Source organism: Rana temporaria, chromosome 5, assembly GCF_905171775.1.
Source record: "Rana temporaria chromosome 5, aRanTem1.1, whole genome shotgun sequence".
NCBI lineage: Eukaryota > Metazoa > Chordata > Amphibia > Anura > Ranidae > Rana > Rana temporaria.
The window spans coordinates 392,734,642-392,756,692 of record NC_053493.1 but is presented as its reverse complement, the minus strand read 5'-3'; the positions used below and the strand labels follow the sequence as shown (position 1 = coordinate 392,756,692).

Sequence of the window (22,051 nt, the reverse complement as noted above, 5' to 3'; positions counted from 1 at the left end):
ATTTTACAGCAAGCAGTATGTCTATTGCCAAATTCCAGATGGGCTTTAAGGTTTATTTCACTCATTTCCTGTATGAAAATAATAATCCTTTCATTGCCAGCAGAGGAGAGTCCTTTCTACTTCCAGATTTACGTCTATAATAAATACCGGTAGGCCTCTCTATACTGCGGTCAGTACCACAGGGGTGGCTGATAGTGAAGTTAAAGAAGTGCATTTGTATGTTTGCCTGACTTCTCACAGACAGTAGTATAGTAAGTCATTATCCTCCCCTATAGCTCTTTAAAGAAGTTCTGTAGTTTCTATGGCAACCATGGTCTGCATTCAATGACAAGTGATCCGCGGTCTCTTCTCACACTGCACAAACCCGACATCTGAACAGACTTCATCTGATAGAAATGCCAATATTGGCTCTGCAATGCGTTTAGGTTTTATTTTTTCTCCAAAAAAAAAAAAAAAAAACCTTCAAAAAATCTAAAACCTAAAAAAACAATAGAAATCTTTATTACACATTTTCAGTATAATGTTATATATGTTTTTGTGCCAGTATATACTGGTATTTGGAACTGTTCAGGAAAATGTCAGGAAAGACCTACTAGAACAGCTGAACTTTATTTTGGGTTAATCAGAGGCACTTTTAACCACTTAAGGACCCCTCACAGTATATATACGTAATTTTTTTAAAGATGGATATCTAGGTAACGGCAGCAGCCGCTGCCACAACCGCGATATCCATCTTTTCAGTGAGCGGTCCTCTAAACCAGTGTTTTTCAAGTAGATCAGCCGACCTAACTCAGAATCTACTCCGACTTATGTTTAAGCGTATGCTCAAACAGAGATACGCTTAAACATATCTAAGATACGACGGCTTGCGCCGTCCTATATTAGATTGCAATATTTTGGATGGCCGCTAGGTGGCGCTTCCATTGCGGTCGGCGTAGAATATGTAAATGAGGAGATACGCCGATTCACGAACATACGCCTGGCCGACGCAGTACTTTTACGCCATTTGCGTAAGAGATAGGCCTCGTAAAGTTAGAGTTAGGCCCTATTGGAATAGTAATGTCAAGTATGGCCGCTGTTCCCGCGTCGAAATTCAATTTTTTTACGTTGTTTGCGTAAGTCGTCCGTGAATCGGGATTTACGTCGTTTACGTCCACGTCAAAATCAATAGGCCCGTGCGGCGTACTTAGCCGCAATTCACACTGGGAAATGTAGGCGCCCAAAGCATTCGCGCAGTAAGATAAAACATAAAAATCGTGAGGTCAAGCCTCATTGACATAAAACACGCCCCCCTCAAACACATTTGAATTAGGCGGCCTTATGCCCGCCCGCTTTAGGCTACGCCGCCGTAAGATAGCAGGCAAGTACATTGTGAATCATGTACTTGCCAAGCTGACTTACGGCGGCGTGGCCTAAACACGCTAAGCTACGCCGCCGCAAGTTTGCAACATCATACCTGAATCTAGCTATATGTCTGTTGTTCAGCCCATAGAGAAAAATCACTCTATCCCCCCCATCCACCCTAACAGCATAGCGGGAGGAATCTTCACTGCTGGCTATTGTGTTCAAGTATCCATGGCACCTGCGACTGTGTAAATATAATGGTACAGCCAAATAGTGACTGCGTCTGATTAGGATGCAGTGTTCAACCAATCATTTTCCACCTGGCTCAGTTGGTTTATAAATCAATTTTGATGAGCCGAGTGGTGCCTTCAGGGCCATCCACGGCTTGAATTTTGGCTGAAATCTGAGCCATCTGTGGCCAGCCTTGGGCTACAACAGACCGCCTGCAGGGTCCTTCAGCAGGATTTAGAACGTCAGTTGTGTATAGGAATATGCCTTACACTAGGATCAGAATTTTATCTGTTATCTTCATTTCTGAGAAGATCAATTCCACTCAGCTATGCGAAGAAAATGCTCTCTATTTACAGGACATCAAATAAGGGACCCCAATGAGCAATTAAAAATCCTCCCAGTGCTTGTCTATGTCCAATTTTACACAATATTTAATCAATCCAATTGTCTCTTGTGGATGCAAGATACATATCATAGAGGAAGCCTCCTGCAAATTGGAATAGCTTGGCTTAGCCTCTGAAAAGGCAATCGAAGCTTAGGATAATTGATCCTAAGGGATTTACACCTTCAAGCTGATTGCCATTTTCCATTTTATAGAGTGACGGGAAAAGACTTGCAAAGCATTCTGGGAGAGTGCATTTAGAAAGTGTCAGACGCTCTTTATCTGTCATGTTTGAGTTGTATAATGTTGGAGAAGGGAGCGTAAGTGACGAGGATTCAAACTGGGATGGAATGACAGTGCAGAGTTCAATTAAGGCCAAATGAGGCCTTCGGTGAAGTAAGGCCTCGTACACACGACGGGACATGTTCGATGAAAACGGTCCGTGGACCGTTTTCATCGGACATGTCCGCTGGTGGATTTTGGTCTGATGGCTGTACACATCATCAGACCAAATTTCCAGCGGACAGCGAACACGGTGACGTGGCCGCGCCGTCATGCCCGACCCTGGACGGTCAATACTTCCACGCATGCGTCGAATCACTTTGACGCATGCGAGGGCTTTCGGCCGAGCGGACATGTCCGGTGAGTCGTACAGACGACCGAACATGTCCGACGGACAGGCTTCCAGCGGACATGTTTCTTAGCATGCTAAGAAACATTTGTCCGCTGGAAACCTGTCCGATCCGCCGGAAAATTGTCCGGTCGGCCGTACAGACGAACGAACATGTCCGCGGAAACTGGTCTGCGGACCAGTTTCAGCAGACATGTTCGGTCGTGTGTACAAGGCCTAACAGGTTTGCCACAACCCCCCTCTATGTTTGGCATCACATTAATATGAATTACAATAGGCCCAAAATCCACCCATTTGGATGGTCTGTTCTGGAATGGCCCACTCCATCTAATACCAACCACATACATGTGCACCTTCCATTGTACAGTGCCTGGCAAGAGTAAAGCTTTGACCATTTTGGATACTCCCAGACTCCAACCTTTCCTTTCAGCCCCTCATCAAATCACTATCCAAATTTTGCCACCTTAACCTCTAACATTTCCAAAATGCGCCCCTTCTTCACCAACCCCACCAAGCTACAAGTTCGCTCTCTTGTGATCTTTCCCCTCGACTACTGCATCTCCTTCCTCATTGGCCAACCTCTACACAGGCTATCCCCCTTCAGTCTTAACTGCTACCAGAATTATCCACATTTTCAATCGCTCAGTGTCTTCCACTCCTCTCTGCCAATTATTCCACTGGCTTCCTGTCGCCCAACTAATAAAATTCAAAAATTTAACAACATACAAAGCCATCAACAACTCTGCCCCTCACCAACCTCACCTCAACCTCTTCTCAAATTTTCCACTTATTCGTACTTTACAAGACCTCTAGCTACCTCATCACCTCCTACCATGCTGATGTCAAGGTCTTCTCCACAGCCTCTCCCATTCTCTGGAACCCCCTACCCTAATCTGTCCAGCTATCATATTTTTAGGTCTGTAGACTTTCCCTGAAAAGTTGTCTCTTCTGACCAACTTATCCTTCTTCTTCTACCCTTTTAGATGGTTAACTCTCATGATCAGGGCCGCCCTAACCCTCTCGCCTTCATTTGTATTGTAACTGTATTGTCTCTTTATTTTGTAAAGCACTGTGCAAACTGTTGGTTCTATCCAAATCCTGAATAATAAGCGTATGAAGGTTGTAAGTGGGTTCTATGCACACCACAAGCTCCCGCCTAGGTTGCCTTGTTGATGATTCTATAGTATAGTAGTGTATGTAAGAAGAGTGATTGCTGTAGTATTTACCCGTAAAGTGATTTCTATTTTTTAGATGACTTCCAACGATCATTCATGACGTTGCATTTTTTAAATGCTGCTTATTGCATAATTTTTTGGACTTCTATTAAATATTGTAACTTGTAGATTAACTACTACAGATTTAGTATACACTTTACTCCCTTCTTAAACTGGCCATGAATGAATCAAAAGTTGGCTGGTTCAGCAGGGACTGGTCAAGATTCGATCCATGTATGGAGTTGGGAGACATTATGGCCCGGATTCACAAAGCACTTGCGCCGACGTATAACAAGTTACGCCAACGTAAGTGCAAATGTGCACCGTCGTATCTGTGCGCCAGACCCACAAACCGATATGCGCCTAAAACCAGACTACACCCCGCCGACGTAGCTTGCTTACGCCGGCGTAGGGTGGGCGCACATTTTAGGCTGGGTGCATGGTGCCGCTCCCATTGATTAGTGATTCAAACATGCAAATGAGGGAAATACGGCGATTCACGAACCTGCGTGCGCCCGACGCAGGCTACGCGAGGTGCGCGTAAGTTGTATTTTGGCGTAAAGTTCCCCCATAAAGGAGGTGTAACCCGGCAGCAGACATGCAAAGGTCTGCACCATGGAACACAAGCCGGCGTATTTTACGTTGGACGTGTGTCTGGCTGGGCGTAGGTTACGTTCACGCCGTACGCAGTGATCCGGCGTAGTTTAGGCAGTTGTTCCGATGTGGTTGTGAGCATGCGCAGGGGAATGCATCCACGTCACGGCGCATGCGCAGTTCGTGATGCGTATCTGTCTGGCGCTCGGACCATAATTTGCATGGGGTCAAACCTCATTTGCATGGGTCACGCCCACTTCCACCTACGCCGGCTTACGCCTTCGAATTCCACACTGGCGCAGCGTTGGGAGCACTGGCTTGCTGAATTCATTGCTTGCCTCTCTGCGCTGCGTTGGTGTAGCGTACATTGGTTACTCTACGGCCGCGTAATGTGCGCCCACACTGTGAATCTGGGCCTATGAGAACAGGTACTTGACAAGACAGCAGATGTCAAACTGCAAGTGACTATTGACATTTAAAAGAATACTTAAATGAGGCTTTAAAGTTCTGGTTAAGATGTTGCTTCCGCTGAAATTAGGCTGTCAATAGGGGCTGCCTTTTGTAACCCCCCCCCCATTGACGTAGGCACCCCCATTGTGTACCTAGCAGATCTATGTAAATATCTCCTAAAATGAAATCTGTGGATGGTTGGGTCACACCTTCCCTTCTAAGTGCAGCTATTATCTATGGCCGGATTTAGAGCTATAATTGTTTTTTTTGCAGGGAGAGGAGACATTCAGCCCCAGCTGGACAGCGCCTTGCAGGATGTCAATGATAAATACTTATTGCTGGAAGAAACGGAGAAGCAGGCGGTGAGGAAAGCCCTGATCGAAGAACGCAGCCGCTTCTGCTCCTTTATCTCCATGCTGCGGCCTGTCATCGTAAGTCCTCATCTTGTTGGAATTTATGCACACAGACACCATGTAATTCTATTTCTTCCATTCATGAGTGCAGAACCGAGAGGAGATGTCTTCTGTCATATGAACCTTTTTTTAAAATGAATGGAATAGAACAATAGTGTGCCGCATTTTATATTATTGTGGATGAGATTTCTACTGAGAGGTTCAAATCTGAAGCACACGCTATACCCACAGATGGAATACCTACAGTATATGGGAGTGGTTTGTATTTCTGTCCATCCAGTCTTAATGCGGTGCTCCGGACATAATTTTATATGTATTTTTTGCCAATCTTAACATCGCTACACTGAATATTCTTCTCAACATATCAACATTTCCCGATCGGTTCCATCTCTCCCCCCCCCCCTTCACCTCTTTCTCTTTTTTCTTTCTCTCTGGCCCCCTACCTCTCTCTCTCTCTCTCTCTCTCTCTCTCTCTCTCTCTCTCTCTCTCTCTCTCTCTCTCTCTCTCTGGCCCCCTCTCTCTCTCTCTCTCTCTCTCTCTCTCTCTCTCTCTCTCTCTCTCTCTCTCTCTCTCTCTCTCTCTCTCTCTCCCCCTTCACCTCTTTCTCTCTCGCCCCCTACCCCTCTCTCTCTCTCTCTCTCTCTCTCTCTCTCTGGCCCCCTCTCTCTCTCTCTCTCTCTCTCTCTCTCTCTCTCTCTCTCTCTCTCTCTCCCCCTTCACCTCTTTCTCTCTCGCCCCCTACCCCTCTCTCTCTCTCTCTCTCTCTCTCTCTCTCTCTCTCTCTCTCTTCCCCCCCCCCCCCTCCTCTCTCTCTCTCTCTCTCTCTCTCTCTTTCTTTTCTCTCTCTCTCTCTCTCCCCCCCCCCTCTCTCTCTCTCTCTCTCTCTCTCTCTCTCTCTCTCTCTCTCTCTCTCCCCACCCCCCCCCCCCCTCTCTCTCTCTCTCTCTCTCCCCACCCCCCCCCCCCCTCTCTCTCTCTCTCTCTCTCTCCCCCCCCTCCCTCTCCCTCCCCTCCCTCTCTCTCTCCAGAGACCCCGAAGAGCCACTTGAGAAGGTGGAGGGGGGCTGATTTTAGCTTTGCTTAGGGCAGCACAAAACTAAAATGCACCACTCGGTCTCTGCTCTGCCCTCTTCTGCACTCACTGGAGTGCCAGACTACAGAGGGGTGAGAGAGTGGCTGGCTCAGGCTCTCAGCCGTGATGCATTGAGAGGCTGAGCCAGCTGGCATCTGGGTGGATCCCATTGTCATTGTTCGGATCCCTAAAGAGCCTGGATTTGCTCTGTGACGTCAGCCAAGGCTTTGGCCCCCTGTTGGCTGATTCTGGGTAGTAGGAGTGCAGAAATAAGTGAACTCCTGTGATCCACTGGAGAAGTATGGCCTCTCCCCCCTCATTGGCTCAGAGACAGCAATGGGAGCCATTGGCTCCCGCTGCTGTCAATCAAATCCCACGACCAGGTAGCAGAGAGCGGGGCCGAGCCTTGCTTTTCTATGTCTATAGAAACAGGCAGTACGGCTTGGAATCAATCCTGCACAGGTGCCCCCGTATGAAGCGGCTTCCTATTAGGGGTACACACCAGAGAGGTGGAGCCAGGAGCGCCGGCGGGGACCCGAGAAGATCGGGGCTGCTCTGTGCAAAACCATTACACAGCGCAGGCAAGTATGGCAGGTTTTTTATGTTAAAAATGGTTTACAATGACTATAACAAATAACCATAGACCTGCTCTAAATAAAATCTATCTATCCAACACCTTGTCTTTATTCTGTTGCTGACATGCTGTCCTCTCCTTCCACAGGAAGAGGAAATCTCCATGCTGGGGGAGATCACCCATTTACAGACAATATCTGAAGACCTGAAGACTCTCACCATGGATCCCCACAAACTTCCTTCTGCCAGTGAGCAGGTTGGTATAAGAGATGACATCATATACTGTAATATGACCGCATTAGAAGATGAGTTTCATTACAGAAAGAGTAGAAGGTGGTAACTGGTCTGTATTGAAGACTTGGAGAGAAGGCCGGCATTCTATGTGCAGTACAATATGCAATGAAAGCCACATTATCAGCATTGTTGTACTGTCTAAGGTTTGTTTCCAGAACCCGTAAGGTCTTATTTATCGGTGGAGAAAGAAAGGCGGCGGGTGATCTGTATTACTGTTGGCAGTCAGATATCTCCTTTCCAGTGCAGTGTGGAGAAAATCTAGTTGATATGGATAATAGGAGCAGTAATGAGCTTGGGCATGTTGGGGCTATGAACTGAACCATTGTGTGTGAGCCCACCAGGAAGCTGTCATCTGTACGGGCTAATCATCTGTGGCCAGGGCAATCACCATCCCGCAACTACACAATCCTTGTATACATTCAGGGCGAGGAATGCCTCCACTGCAGATAATTGGCCTGGTACAGGTGGCAGACTCAAACATGTGGGTTCAGATCCTAGACGGTACACGTCCAAACCAATCACTAAACAGATTCCCCACCAAGGAGGAGCTAATAAACGTTTTCCAATCCTTTGAGAGCTTAAAGCTGACACTTTGTGCGGCTGCTGGCTCTCAGTCTCCGGTGCCAATCACAGTTCTTCCTGATCATGTGGTCACGGTCAGCCCTGAAATAGTGATCAGATGCAAACTGAAGGCTTCATTGTCAGAGATATAAAGACTTCATCTTCCAGATGAACACTGCCACCTTCAGGCTGCAGTGTACATCTACAGCACCCTCTATTTAATAGCGTAGCTGTCCGCTACAGCTACATTATTAAAAATACAAATTAAATTTTGACTCTAAATTTTTTAATATACTTAAAAAAATATATATGTATGTGTATGTGTATATATGTGTATGTTTTTTCCCAGAATAAGTGCCAACATTAGAGCCAAATGCAGATTTGTATTATATTATATATTTCTAGTGTCAGTGGAGAGAATGACAACCCTGATGTCAGGTGTAATTTCGATGTGTAAACTTTAAAATTTAGTCCTAGGAGTTGATTTTGCTAAAAGCAAATCCATTGTGCACTACAAGTGCACTTGGTTGCTCTAGATCTGAAATAAGGGGAAGCTTTTGCTAATTTCTATCATCCAATCATATGCAAGCATTAAATGCTATTTTTTGTCCCCCTCAGAGCTGAAGTGACTGCACTTCAAAGTACACTTGTAGTACACAGTGGATTTGCCTTTAGTAAATAAACCCCATAGGGCCAGATTCTTAGAGGAGATACGACGGCGTATCTCCAGATACGCCGTCGTATCGGAGTCCGGCCGGTCGTATCTATGTGCATGATTCATAGAATCAGTTACGCATAGATTTCCATTAGATCCGACTGGCGTAAGTCTCTTACGCCGTCGGATCGTAACTGCATATTTACACTGGCCGCTAGGGGCGTGTACGCTGATTTACGCGTCGAAATATGTAAATCGGCTAGATACGCGAATTCACGAACGTACGCCCGGCCGACACAGTAAAGTTACGCACTTTACGTTAGGCTTTTTCCGGCGTATAGTTACCCCTGCTATATGGTGGCGTAAGTGCTGCGTACCAATGTTAAGTATGGCCGTCGTTCCCGCGACGAAATTTGGAAATTTTACGTCGTTTGCGTAACTCGTCCGTGAATGGGGCTGGACGTAATTTACATTCACGTTAAAACCAATACGTCCTTGCGGCGAATTAGGAGCAATGCACACTGGGAGATTTCCACGGACGGCGCATGCGCCGTTCTTGAAAAACGTCAATCACGTCGGGTCACAGAACATTAACATAAAACACACCCCCCTGTCCCACATTTGAATTAGGCGGGCTTACGCCAGCCGATTTACGCTACGCCGCTGCAACTTACGGAGCAAGTGCTTTGAGAATACTGCACTTGCCCGTCTAAGTTGCGGAGGCGTAAAGTAAATCGGATACGTTACGCCCGGGCAAAGTTACGCGGATCTACCTGAATCTGGCCCATAGTCTCCAGATGGCAACTGGAGGTTTCAGTCAAACACTTTTTAAACCACGTAGTCAATAATTCCGGTTCTCATCCTCTTCTGTGTATTTTCTGTTTTCTAATCCTTTCTTGTGGAAATTCTTAGTAAATCGGCCTCACAGTGTAAGTCAGGGGTAGGCAACATGGGGCCCTCCAGCTGTTGCAGAACTGCAAGTCCCATCATGCCTCTGGGAGTAATTATAACTGCCAGCCTTGAAATGTAGTTCAGCAACAGCTGGAGGGCCCCAGGTTGCCTACCCCTGGTATTTGTGGTCACATATCTGACTAAGTGGCAACTGTATGAGCTCATGTGATCTCTGATGTCCAAGTCTTAAAGGGGTTGTAAAGGTTATTTTTTATTTTTTTTACCAAATAGGTTCCTTTAAGCTAGTGCATTGTTGGTTCACTAACCCTTTCCTTCAATTTCTCTTCTAAATGTTTTTTTTCTTTGTCTAAATTTCTCACTTCATGTAAGCTTGCCCCCATCATCTGAGCCGTTCTGGCTGGGGGTTGGTCAGCGTGCTCACCCCCTTCCTTGGGACTACATCCCTGCGGGGAGACACTCTGACGTTCACAGTGTCTTTCCACAGGGATGTAGTCCCAAGGGAGGGGGCGAGCACGCTGACTAACCCCCAGCCAGAACGGCTCGGATGATGGAACAGGAAATGAGAAATTCACGGGAAAAAAAAGGAAGAAAAAAAACATTTAGAAGGGAAATTTAAGGAAAAGGGAAGTGAACCAACAATGCACTAGCTTAACCACTTAAGGACCGCCTCCTGCAGATATACGTCGGCAGAATGGCACGGCTGGGCACAAGCACGTACCTGTACGTCCTCTTTAAGTGCCCAGCCGTGCGTCCGAAGCTCCGTGACCATGGCCGCGGAACCCACGGACCCAATCGCCGCTGGAGTCCCGTGATCGGTCCCCGGAGCTGAAGAACGAGGAGAGCTGTGTGTAAACACAGCTTCCCTGTTCTTCACTGTGGCGCTGTCATTGATCGTGTGTTCCCTGATATAGGGAAACACGATCAATGATGTCACACGTCCAGCCCCGCCCCCCTACAGTTAGAAACACATATGAGGTCACACTTAACCCCTTCAGTGCCCCCTAGTGGTTAACTCCCAAACTGCAGTTGTAATTTTTTTCACAGTAAACAATGCATTTTAAAGCATTTTTTGCTGTGAAAATGACAATTGTCCCTAAAATGTGTCGAAATTGTCCGATGTGTCCGCCATAATGTCACAGTCACGTAAAAAATCGCTGATCGCCGCCATTAGTAGTAAAAAAAAAAAAAAATATTAATAAAAATGCAATAAAACTATCCCCTATTTTGTAAACACTATACATTTTGCGCAAACCAATCGATAAACGCTTATTGCGATTTTTTTTTTTTTTTTTTAACAAAAATAGGTAGAAGAATACGTATCGGCCTAAACTGAGGAAAAAAAACGTTTTTTTTATATATATTTTTGGTGGATATTTTTTATAGCAAAAAGGAAAAAATATTGAATTTTTTTCAAAATTGTCGCTCTATTTTTGTTTATAGCGCAAAAAACTAAAAACCGCAGAGGTGATCAAATACCACCAAAAGAAAGCTCTATTTGTGGGAAAAAAAGACGCCAATTTTGTTTGGGAGCCACGTCGCACGACCGCGCAATTGTCAGTTAAAGCGACGCAGTGCCGAATCGCAAAAACTGGCCGGGTCCTTTACCTGCATTTTGGTCCGGGTCTTAAGTGGTTAAAGGAACCTAATTAGAAAATAAAAAACAAACCTGACAACAGTGATGTATGTTTCTATTGTGTATGCCTTACTCCTACTGTGTTGTGTAGTGCTGTCTGTCTAACAAAGGGAACTTACTGATAGGAGAAAAGAGACCAGAAAAGTTGATCCCACCAATGTGCTATTTCACTATCCAAATATAGGATGAGAATGAAAAGTGAAGTCCTGGTTGTTTGTAAGGTGGGGAGGTAATATGAAGACTGGCTGAAAGGATTACAATTTCTTTGAGAAGAAAAACCTTTGACAAATACAATGTACATGAAGCACAACAACCGCCATGACGTTGAGAATCTTGCATTAACCCAAGTGTTGCCTACAGATGGTGTTCCTCCTGTAGGCCTGACATTCTCTTTGATCTCTGTTCTTTAAATAGGTGATCCATGATTTGAAGGGCTCAGACTATAACTGGTCTTATCAGACCCCTCCATCTTCTCCCAGTACCACCATGTCTCGCAAGTCCAGCGTCTGCAGGTAAGTCCTTGTCTACACCGCCTATCTAGAAAACATTTGTTCAAGACCGTAGCTGAAGTAGAAACCCCCCACATTCTCTTTTGAATGAAAGATTCTTATTATAGACATTTTAGATAACTGTCCACTTCCAACCTTATGGTAACACTTTAGGAAAGTCCTTTTGATCCAGCGTGACTGTACGCCTCTAGAAAGCCAGCAACGTAAAGACATTGTTTGGTGTGGAGGAACTCGAGTGGCCTGCACAGAGCGCCGACCTCAACCCCACCGAACACCTCTGGGATAAATTGGAACGCCATTTACCGCGTTTCCCTGAAAATAAGACCTAGCGTTATTTTCCAGAAGGGCTGCAATATAAGCCCTACTCCGAAAATAAGCCCTAGTTTAAAATGCTTGTAAAATCCTATAATCCACTCCTATTACTGTAGTATATAATGTGTGTGTTTCTGTAATATAATTGCGGGGAAGTGAGTTCTGATGGGTCACAGAAGTGCACAGCGGTGCTATAACAAAGATATTTGGCACAATTATATTACAGAAACACACATTGTACATTATATAATACTGTAATAGAATGGATTATAGGATTTTACAAACTCTTTAACTCAGTTCACACTGGGGATTCCTGGCAGGGAAAGAGAGGGAGAGAAAAGACCGCACATTACATGGTAAGACCTACCCAGAAAATAAGCCCCACTGTGTCTTTTGTTGCCAAAATTAAAGCGGAGTTCCACCCAAAAGTGGAACTTCCGCTTAATCCACTCCTCGCCCCCTTACATGCCACATTTGGCATGTAATTTTTTTGGGGGGGGAAGTGGGGGCTTCAGGAGGAGTGGAACTTCCTGTCCCACTTCCTCCTTCCGCCGAGGGGCTGCTAAGGCGAATAAGCCTAATCGCCTTTCTGCAGCCCCTCCCTGTAGGCAATCACCTGGGACACGTGACAGGTCCCAGACGATCGCCTGTCCAATTGCATGGCGCGGTGCCGCTCGCGCATGCGCAGTGGGTGCCCGGCCGTGAACCCGAAAGCTGTCACGGCCCGGTGCCCACACTTGGAATGAAGACGCCGGCCGGAGAGGGGGGGTAGAGGAGCGGAACCCCAGGCCGGCGCGTCGCTGGAACGTGGAGCAGGTGAGTGTCTGTTTATTAAAAGCCAGCAGCTACACTTGTTGTAGCTGCTGATTTTTAATAAACATGAAAACTGACTGCAACACCCCTTTTAATATAAGACCTGGGCTTATTTGCAGGGTTGAAGGCTCATTAGGTCTGGAGTGTAGAAGGGATATGCTTACCTTATTCCTCACACTAGCACTCTTTCAGAGCTCTCCTTTGTTTCTGACTCTCTTAACTTGTGGGCAGCCCTCGTTATCCTCATGTACAATGCAAGACTATTGGGCCTGCACTGTATGTGATGACATCAGAGTACGACTGCCGTATGGAGTGCCAAAAGGAAAGGAACAGTCAGAGTGGTGGAATCCTGCTGGAGCCAAGAACAAGGTAAAGCTGACCATAGATGGGTGGTTTTTTTTTTTTTACATCGAGCCAGAATGCCGAATGAATAACAGATTCCTCCATCCACACAAGCGAGGTGGATGGAGGAATCCCCTCTGACAGCAGGACTCTGCCAGAAAACACTCATCAGCAGCTGTGCTTGTTTATCTGCAACCGCTGATTGACAAAGGTTTTCCAGCACTTTACAAGCAGGTAACCCCTGGAGTCTGGGTGGGGGAATCGAGGATTTTTTTTTTTTTTTTACGAAATTCATAGAGTTCACCTTGAAGTCTTTCATTATGAATAAGTCTTTGTAGAGACTGACAGATGTACATAAGAAGACTGTGCCTGCTTGTTACACAGACCCCTGTGTGTAATGAATGAATTAATATTCTCACATTCACCATCCGGAAAACTGTTTTGGATCCCTGAAACAGTTTTGCTAGCATGCTGTCTTTTGGCCTGAATACTGAATGGGTTTTGAAACCCCCCCCATTATTATTCTGGTAGGTATTTCGCATGTCTCCCCCAGAGGTGCATCTTCCCCTCCCAATGTCTTATGGAGTTTGTTTATGGAAACTTCAGAATCATGAAGAATCCGGCAAGTTTGTGTCTTCCCTGTGTGATCTGAGTGTTTGTGTACATATACACTGTGTGTGTGTGTGTGTGTGTGTGTGTATATATATATATATAATATATATATATATTTTCAGAGAATGAGCCATAGACAACATATATACAGATCTCCTACATGCAGTATATCCCACATATTTTGTATCTTAAGCACAAACGCAACTCCAGTATTACTTAAAAAAAAAATATATATATATATATATATATATAATATATATATATATATGTGTATGTATGTATGTATGTGTGTGTATATAATAGAGATACACACATATATATGATATATTGATATATATATATATATATATATATATATATATATATATATACATATATATATATATACACACACGCACACATTATTTATATTATAATACAAGGATTTTGGCAACCCCCTTTTTTTTTTGTCTTTTTTTTTTTTTTTTGTATATGCCCTAAAAAAAAAAAGACATGAAAGTGACAGTGGATGTAAACCCAAAATGTTTTTATTTATTTTCTGATGTCACAATGTAGAGTATAAGATTTCCTATCATCTGTGCCCAGTCTTGCCACACAGAGTTAATCCAGCTCTGAGCAATCCTCTTTTATTGTTCAGTGAAATAAAACGGACTTACAGAGAAAAACCTTAGTCCGTTCCGCCCCCTTGCTGTGAGTGACAGGTTATTTACATATCTCATGCACTAGCCTGGAGACGGGCATTGTTTTTTAATTCCCACCCCCACTCCTTTTCTGAAGTCATGTGGTCACTTTTCTGGATTTTGACTGGATGTTAGTGATCATAGCAGAATTTAGTGTAAGGAATACATAGGAGAAAATGCATGTTGACAAGGGGAGTGTAGAGGAGGGCGGGGAGTCTACTGACATCACAACTCCACCCACCGAGCTCCAGACAACAGATCCACCCACAAAATCTGCAGTTTTTCAGTTCTTATAACAGACAGAGGGGAGACATTTGACAGGTAAGGATACATGCAGGAGGCATCTATATCCTTATAGATCAGCACTATGGCAGTAGTTTAGAAAGGATGAGAGTGGCTTTACATCCACTTTAAAGAGGGGGTCAGCTGATTTTTATTTTTTGTCCGCAGCTACAAATACTGCAGCTGCTGACTTTTAAAATAAGGACACTTAAGGATGCGATGTCAGCACCCAAAGCCAATCTGTTCCATGGCTCTAGGGTGCTGCCGCCGCCATCTTCGGTGAGGGAATCGGGAAGTAAAGCATTGCAGCTTCACTTCCTGGTTCTCTACTGCGCATGCGCGACCTGCGACGTGCGTTCCCACTGGTCCCTGCTGGCTTCTGGGACGTGTGTATCTCCCAGAAGACAGCGGGGGGACGGAAAAGGTGCAGAATGTAGAGGAAATACCCGCGGGTGGCTCGGTTATCTATGCCCATAAGTAGGAGCAAAATACCTGTATTACACAGGTATCTGATCCCCCCCCCCCCCCCCCCCCCCGAAAGGTGGCAAATGTGACACCGGAGGGGGGGGGGGATTTCCGAAAAGCGGAAGTTCAATTTTTGGGTGGCACTCCGCTTTAAATTTAGATGATTTTAGAAAATGATAGTGTCTGTGGAAATGTATTTCCGGCCGGTTCACACTGCTGTGATCGCAGACATCGCATGCGATCCACACGGCACTGCTATACAGATTGTATGGCTGAATTTGCATCGGACCAAAATCACGCAGGATCCTTTTTTGCCTGCACCAGAATCAGATCACGTGGGTGTGAACACCTGTGGGATCCGATTCCTGTCCAAATTCAGTTTGCACTGCGATATGCAAACCAATCTGGGGGTGTCATGAACTTTGTATTGACACCCGCAGCGGTTGACATAGGGCAGTGTGAACTGCCTGTGAGTTGTATGCGATGCGAGAACTGGCACTGGAATCGCACTGGTTCCGGACACTTAATACAGAATGGCTTATGTGGCAATTGTATATACTAAATACATTTTTATCTGTAAGTGGGAGGGAGTTTCCATACTGTAGTTCTGTAGCTCATGTCCGTTTCATTGGATATGCTCTGCAGGGTTGCATTTTATTTACTACAGTGCCACCTTGTGGCTAAAATTTGATTTGCAGGGCCCATTCACACTTTGGTTCTTCAAACCTTGCTATCGTTCCATGAAATTTTAACATATGGGATGATGTGTTTCTAGCAGCAATGTGCATTTAACACCCTGTCTACATTTTTTTTAATCTTTAAACACTTTCCCATCTGTAGTAACTATGCCCATTGTGGGGAATACATTTTATAAACGTCCCCTCTTTGAGAGCCACGAGCCAATGCTCTGTGCAGATGCAGACTATCAATCCCCACTATTGCTCATATGCCCTTAAAAATATAAAATTGATTTAGATAGGTAGATTAGTCTTAAAGCGTTTGTTAAGTTGGCTGACACATGCCGATTCTACTAAATTTGGATTATGTGTTGTACAGATACAGTATAAAAGGGAAAACCTGCCCAAAAATACAAATAGAAATGTGCAAAAAATATATATTTTCGTTTTGTTGCCATAGAGAAGGGTTATATCATCTGTCAAGTTATTTTTTATTTCCATTCTGTCAGTGATTTCACTCCTGACCACACAGGAAGAGAGGAGATCTCATCCACAGGGACAGAGACAGCAATAAAACCTGATGGAGGTTCTCACCCTTCTCCACTTCACTCTGGGGAAAAAATGTTCCCTCATTTGATATATTTTGCTCAGTTCTTTATTGTTGTGCATGACAGCCAATCAGCTGCTTTGATTTAAGCCTGGACTGTGAAAAATGATACCTGCAGGCTGGTTGGTTGCTGTTGGCAACAATAGAGTCTCTGATAAAAAGGAAAATTCACGGAAGAATAACGCTCCAGGTATTCTTATGACGGCAACCTTGGGTGTCAGCTCAACAGTGCCCATCCCTTCCTAATGCACTGAAATCAATGAAAGAAAGTTGCACCGCTGCCATGTTTTTTTTTTCTTCAGCTTCAACATTTTTAAAAATGACAGGAGGTTACTGTCTACCAGACCCTGCGCCCACTCTTCTGTTGCGATTTACCTCAAATTTGGCACGTGGGGTTTGCGAACACGCCAAGCTCATCCTTGGTCTTCTGCAACATATCTCCAGCCAACAATGTGTCCTGTCCACACACTCTGACCCCCATTTCCTCTATTGGGTCCGCAGTTTCTGACAGTCCTCTTAAACATTACATATACCGAACATCATGCATACCTCCCAACATTTTTAGATGGGAATTTGGGACACCTACTAGCAAACATATGTAGGCATAGGACACGCCCCCTTAAAGATGAATTAACCAAAAACAAAAGGTTAATTAAATCTACAACGGCTTTCTTTATATTGGCTTTTAAAATTAACAAATGCAGCAATTTAGAATTTAGACGAAATGTTTAGCACTGGGAAACACTTTTTGAAAGAGAAAAAAGTGCATTTTATATACAATTATGAAGATCGGACAAAAATGAGGGACAAATAATGAGGACAGAGGGACATTGCTCCAAATCAGGGACAGTCCTTTGAGATCAGGGATAGTTTGGGAGCTATGCATTATGTGCGGCCCTTTGTTGGTGTCAGGGGCCGCATTTGAGGCCCCTTTTAGCTCATACCTTGACAACTACTGCCCTAGACTTTATCATTTGGGGTGAAACATGTCAGAGGAGTTCGAACAGTGTTTGGTGGAGAGCAACATGCTCTAGTTTGCTGTAAATTTTTGTCCAAGTGGCAATAAAGGTCTTTGAAGTCGAAGAAAAAATACAAGAGAGGTGCAGCTTTCTTTCATTTATTTCCTCTGACCACAATACAGCAGCACTAGCTTGTAGTCGGCACCCTGAAGAAGCATCCCCAACAGCACGAAACGTGGGATACTGCAGCCATTGTACTAAGTGTGTCTGTGTGTCATTTGTCGGTCTTGCTGCCTGCTTGCTAAAAATTTGTGGAGTTATAATTTGGTGCTTGATTTTTTTTCCCTCCCCTTCTTCCCTTTCCCCCTTTTTTTTTTTTTTCTTTTCATTCCCCTCACCCCTCTGCCCCCACGTTTTGCTACCCCCCTCGTATTCTCCTCTCCCCCCTTCCCCTTGTCTCACACAGCAGTCTGAACAGCGTTAACAGTAGTGATTCGAGGTCGAGCGGCTCGCACTCACACTCACCCACTTCACACTATCGCTATCGCAGCTCCAACCTGCCCCAGCAGGCGCCGATGAGGCTGTCCAGTGTCTCCTCCCACGATTCTGGCTTCATTTCCCAAGATGCTTTTCAGTCAAAGTCTCCATCACCTATGCCACCAGAAGCTGTCAACCAGGTAAGCCGGAAGTCTGTGTGATTGTGGGTCTGTTAAGTGTCATTGGTCATAATGCTCACCAACACCATTATTGGACTGTATGTGCTAAAACCTTTTCTTAAAGCGGAGCTCCGCCTTAAAAAAAAAATATAAAAGTTAGCAGCTACAAATACTGCAGCTTCTGACTTTTAAAGTAAGGACACTTACCTGTCCAGGGCCCCCGCAATGTGCTCAACCGAAGCCGAACCGCCCCTCAGCTCCGGGTGGAGGCGCCAGCATCTTCAGTAAGGGAATCAGGAAGCAGGGGCGGACTGACCATTGAGGCACTCGGGCACTGCCCGAGGGCCCCATCCCACTAGGGGGCCCCATCAGGGTTGCCAGGCTCAGTAAAACCAGGGACAGTATGTAAAAATCTGTGTTTTTTTTATTTTATTTTACATCTGTCCCTGATATGTCTGAAACTGACATGCTTTTGATATGAAAATCCTGAAGTTTTAGCTGCCCCGCCTCTGCACTGCCTCCTAGTGTGGTGGCCATCTGTAAGCCCAGGGGCCCCATAATCTTCTATTGCCCGAGGGCCCCATGAGTTGTCAGTCCGCCCGTCAGGAAGTAAAAGCTTGCAGATTCACAGCCTGGTTCCCTTCTGCGCAGGTGCGTTCTGACTGGTCCCTGCTAACTTCTGGGACGTGTGTGTCTCCCAGAAGACAGCGGGGGGGACGGAGGAGGGGCCGGACATGACACCGTGGATACTGCGATGATCTTTCATCGGAAGTGGGAGCAAATACCTGGATTAGACAAATGTGACACCGGAGGTGGGAGGAACCAGATTAGCGCAAGTTCCATTTGGTATCTCTTGTAAAGTGAAATTTTACCTCATTTACTAAGCTCTGGAGCAACTGCCATTGCAAAGTCTACATAGTCTACAGTGCCTTTAAAAAGTATTCATACCCCTTGAAATTTTTCACATTTTGGCATGTTGCAACCTAAAATGTAAATGTATTTTATTGGGATTTTATGTGATAGATAGACCAACACAAAGGGGCACATAATTGTGAAGTGGAAGGAAAATGATAAATGATTTTCTAAAGTGTTCACAGATATGTGAAAAGTGTGTGGGGCATTTATATAGCCCCCCCCCCCCCCCCCCGAGTCAATACTTTGTAGAACCTCCTGTCACTGCAATTACAGCTGCAAGTCTTTTTGGGGATGTCTCTACCAGCTTAGCACATCTAGAGAGGGACATTTTTTGCCCATTCTTCTTTTATAGTCCATACAATAAGGGGTAGGCAACCGGTGGCACTCCAGCTGTTGCAGAACTACAATTGTAACTGCCAAACTGCAAACCCCATCATGCCTCTGGGAGTAATTGTAACTGCCAACCTTGCAATGCCTCCTGGGAAATGTAGTTCCACAGCAGCTGGAGTGCCACAGGTTGCCTACCCCTGCAACAATATGTACAAAAGTGCCTTCTTCCACCATCCCCTAGGTAAACCTCCTATTTCACCAGACATACATGACACCCATCCCAGGTAGTCATAGTAAGCATGTATGGCAGAGATATATCCTCCAAAGGAAAAGAAACGGCCCATAAGAAGCACACCCACCGGGCAGGGTATGGTAAATATAACGGGAAGAAGAAAAGAAGCTTCTCATAGTGCAGTTTGTAAAAAAAAAATTGCATCGCAACTAAAGAGTAACACTTACAATGCTGCCGATCAAAAAGAGTTTATAAAACAAGCAGGGACACCAATCGATTCCACCTGTGTTCCAAAGGATGGTGGGAGTGATGTGTCTTGTACTACCAGACGCGTTTCGTCAGCAACGTATGAATTTTCAAGTCTTGTCACGGATTCTCAATTGGATTTAGGTCCGGACTTTGGGCCATTCTAAAACATGAATAAGCTTTGATCTAAACCAGGGATATGCAATTAGCGGACCTCCAGCTTTTGCAGAACTACAAGTCCCATGAGGCATAGCAAGACTGACAGCCACAAGCATGACACCCAGAGGCAGAGGCATGATGGAACTTGTAGTTTTGCAACAGCTGGAGGTCCGCTAATTGCATATCCCTGTTCTAAACCATTCCATTGTAGCACTGGCTGTGTACCTCCGCCCCTCCACCTAACAGATGTTCTTCTAAGATTGCCCTGTATTTGGCTCAATCCATCATCCCATAAACTCTGACCTGCTTCCCTGTCCCTGCTGAACAAAAGCATCCCCACAACATGATGCTGCCACCACGATTGGATTTTTCGCTAAGTCTCTGACTTTTGTCCGAAGGGTGTTGGCCAAAAACTTGTCTTGATACAAACAGCACTCAATTGTCAACAAACACGAAAGTAGTTGCGTACTACGTAGTTTTTCAGCTCTTGCGTTTTAGGACTCGTTCAGATGGGCACTCGGACCCTTCCTACAATCTGAGCTGCTGTCTACTGCACGTGAATCCACCTCGGTGCTGCATGCAGGCAGCCCATAGAAGGGGAAGCACGCAGCAGCTGCATGGTCACAGTATAATATGCGGGCAGGAGCGTGTGCAGGGAGATCGACCTCTGTGCGTTTTGATCTGTGCACTCACTCCTGCTTGCTTGTCAAATTTTGATACGCGCTTGTGTCCTTGCAGACGCTGTGTGTGTTTCCACTTCTATGGGCTGCCTGCATGCAGCGTTGAGGTGGATTCACACGCAGTAGAGAGCAGCTCAGGAATGAGGGACGGGTCTGATCACCCATGTGAATGAGTCCTCCTTGATCCCCCTTTTATCGGCAAACTACAGATCTATCTCGTAGTCCATTTCACAGAATTCATCTAGGCCTTGTTAAAGTTCACTCAGCCCTGATGAAGGGGGAATTGTTGACCTCTGAAACATGTTGGCACTTTTATGTGATCATAATATGAACAGTTAAAGTCATTTGGATTTCCATACTGTCTAATAACGGCGATGTTTTAGCTGCTTCTTTCCTGTGCTTATTGGTTGCTCACAATATCCCTTCTAATACGTCTCCCTCCAGAATTCATCCAGCTCTGCCTCCTCTGAAGCGTCTGAGACCTGCCAGTCGGTCAGTGAGTGTAGTTCTCCCACGTCTGTGAGCTCCGGGTCCACCATGGGAGCGTGGGCCTCCACTGACAAGGTGAATATTGTTTTTTTTTTTTTTTTTTTTTCACCCTTCCAATATGTACAGCTGATGACGACCTGGAAACTAACAATCATTTCATAGCATCCAAATGAATACCTTTTCTGATTGTTTCTTACGATGCTGCAATCTCGTAGAATCTGTAATCCAGCAAAAATGTCAATTGAATTCTCTTTACAGGTCACCTGATCTAAGAACCAATAAATCAGAATAACAAATTCCCTTGTGTAAAACATACTAATAAACACAGGCAGGCTTTTTTATTGAAGTTTTTATATATATATATAATGTGTTCCATAGGGAAAAAAAGGTCATCAGGCACTAGTCTGTTAAGAAAAATGACATAGCAGTATGTGGAATATAGTAAAGGAGATACAATAGTGGTATAAGTAGAACAAAACTATTACCGTATATACTCGAGTATAAACCAAGGAACCAAATTTTACCACAAAAAACTAGGAAAACTTATTGACTCGAGTATAAGCCTGGGGTGTGAATGTAGCAGCTACTGTAAGTGGAAAAGAGGGTCAACAATGCCCTTTGCAGCCTCTCTGTGGCCACTTTCAGTCTCTCTGTGGCCACTTTCAGTCTCTCTGTGGCCACTTTCAGTCTCTCTGTGGCCACTTTCAGTCTCTCTGTGGCCACTTTCAGTCTCTCTGTGGCCACTTTCAGCCTCTCTGTGGCCACTTTCAGCCTCTCTGTGGCCACTTTCAGTCTCTCTGTGGCCACTTTCAGCCTCTCTGTGGCCACTTTCAGCCTCTCTGTGGCCACTTTCAGCCTCTCTGTGGCCACTTTCAGCCTCTCTGTGGCCACTTTCAGCCTCTCTGTGGCCACTTTCAGCCTCTCTGTGGCCACTTTCAGTCTCTCTGTGGCCACTTTCAGTCTCTCTGTGGCCACTTTCAGTCTCTCTGTGGCCACTTTCAGTCTCTCTGTGGCCACTTTCAGTCTCTCTGTGGCCACTTTCAGTCTCTCTGTGGCCACTTTCAGTCTCTCTGTGGCCACTTTCAGCCTCTCTGTGGCCACTTTCAGCCTCTCTGTGGCCACTTTC

At 45.2% G+C, this 22,051-nt stretch overlaps 1 protein-coding gene across 8 annotated transcripts in view; it reads left to right on the top strand.

The window, feature by feature from the left end:
- Positions 1 to 22,051, top strand: part of MTSS1 (MTSS I-BAR domain containing 1) — a 246,656-nt gene that overhangs the window by 206,154 nt on the left and 18,451 nt on the right. For 4 of the 8 annotated variants that reach the window (XM_040354947.1, XM_040354941.1, XM_040354943.1 and 1 more), the window contains exons 7-11: positions 5,120 to 5,277; positions 7,054 to 7,161; positions 11,375 to 11,472; positions 17,685 to 17,895; positions 20,881 to 21,000. In XM_040354947.1, coding sequence (XP_040210881.1) covers positions 5,120 to 5,277; positions 7,054 to 7,161; positions 11,375 to 11,472; positions 17,685 to 17,895; positions 20,881 to 21,000 — 695 coding nt within the window. The remainder of the gene's footprint in view (positions 1 to 5,119; positions 5,278 to 7,053; positions 7,162 to 11,374; positions 11,473 to 17,684; positions 17,896 to 20,880; positions 21,001 to 22,051) is intronic. The other 4 variants (XM_040354946.1, XM_040354949.1, XM_040354942.1 and 1 more) reach the window with 2 other exon arrangements.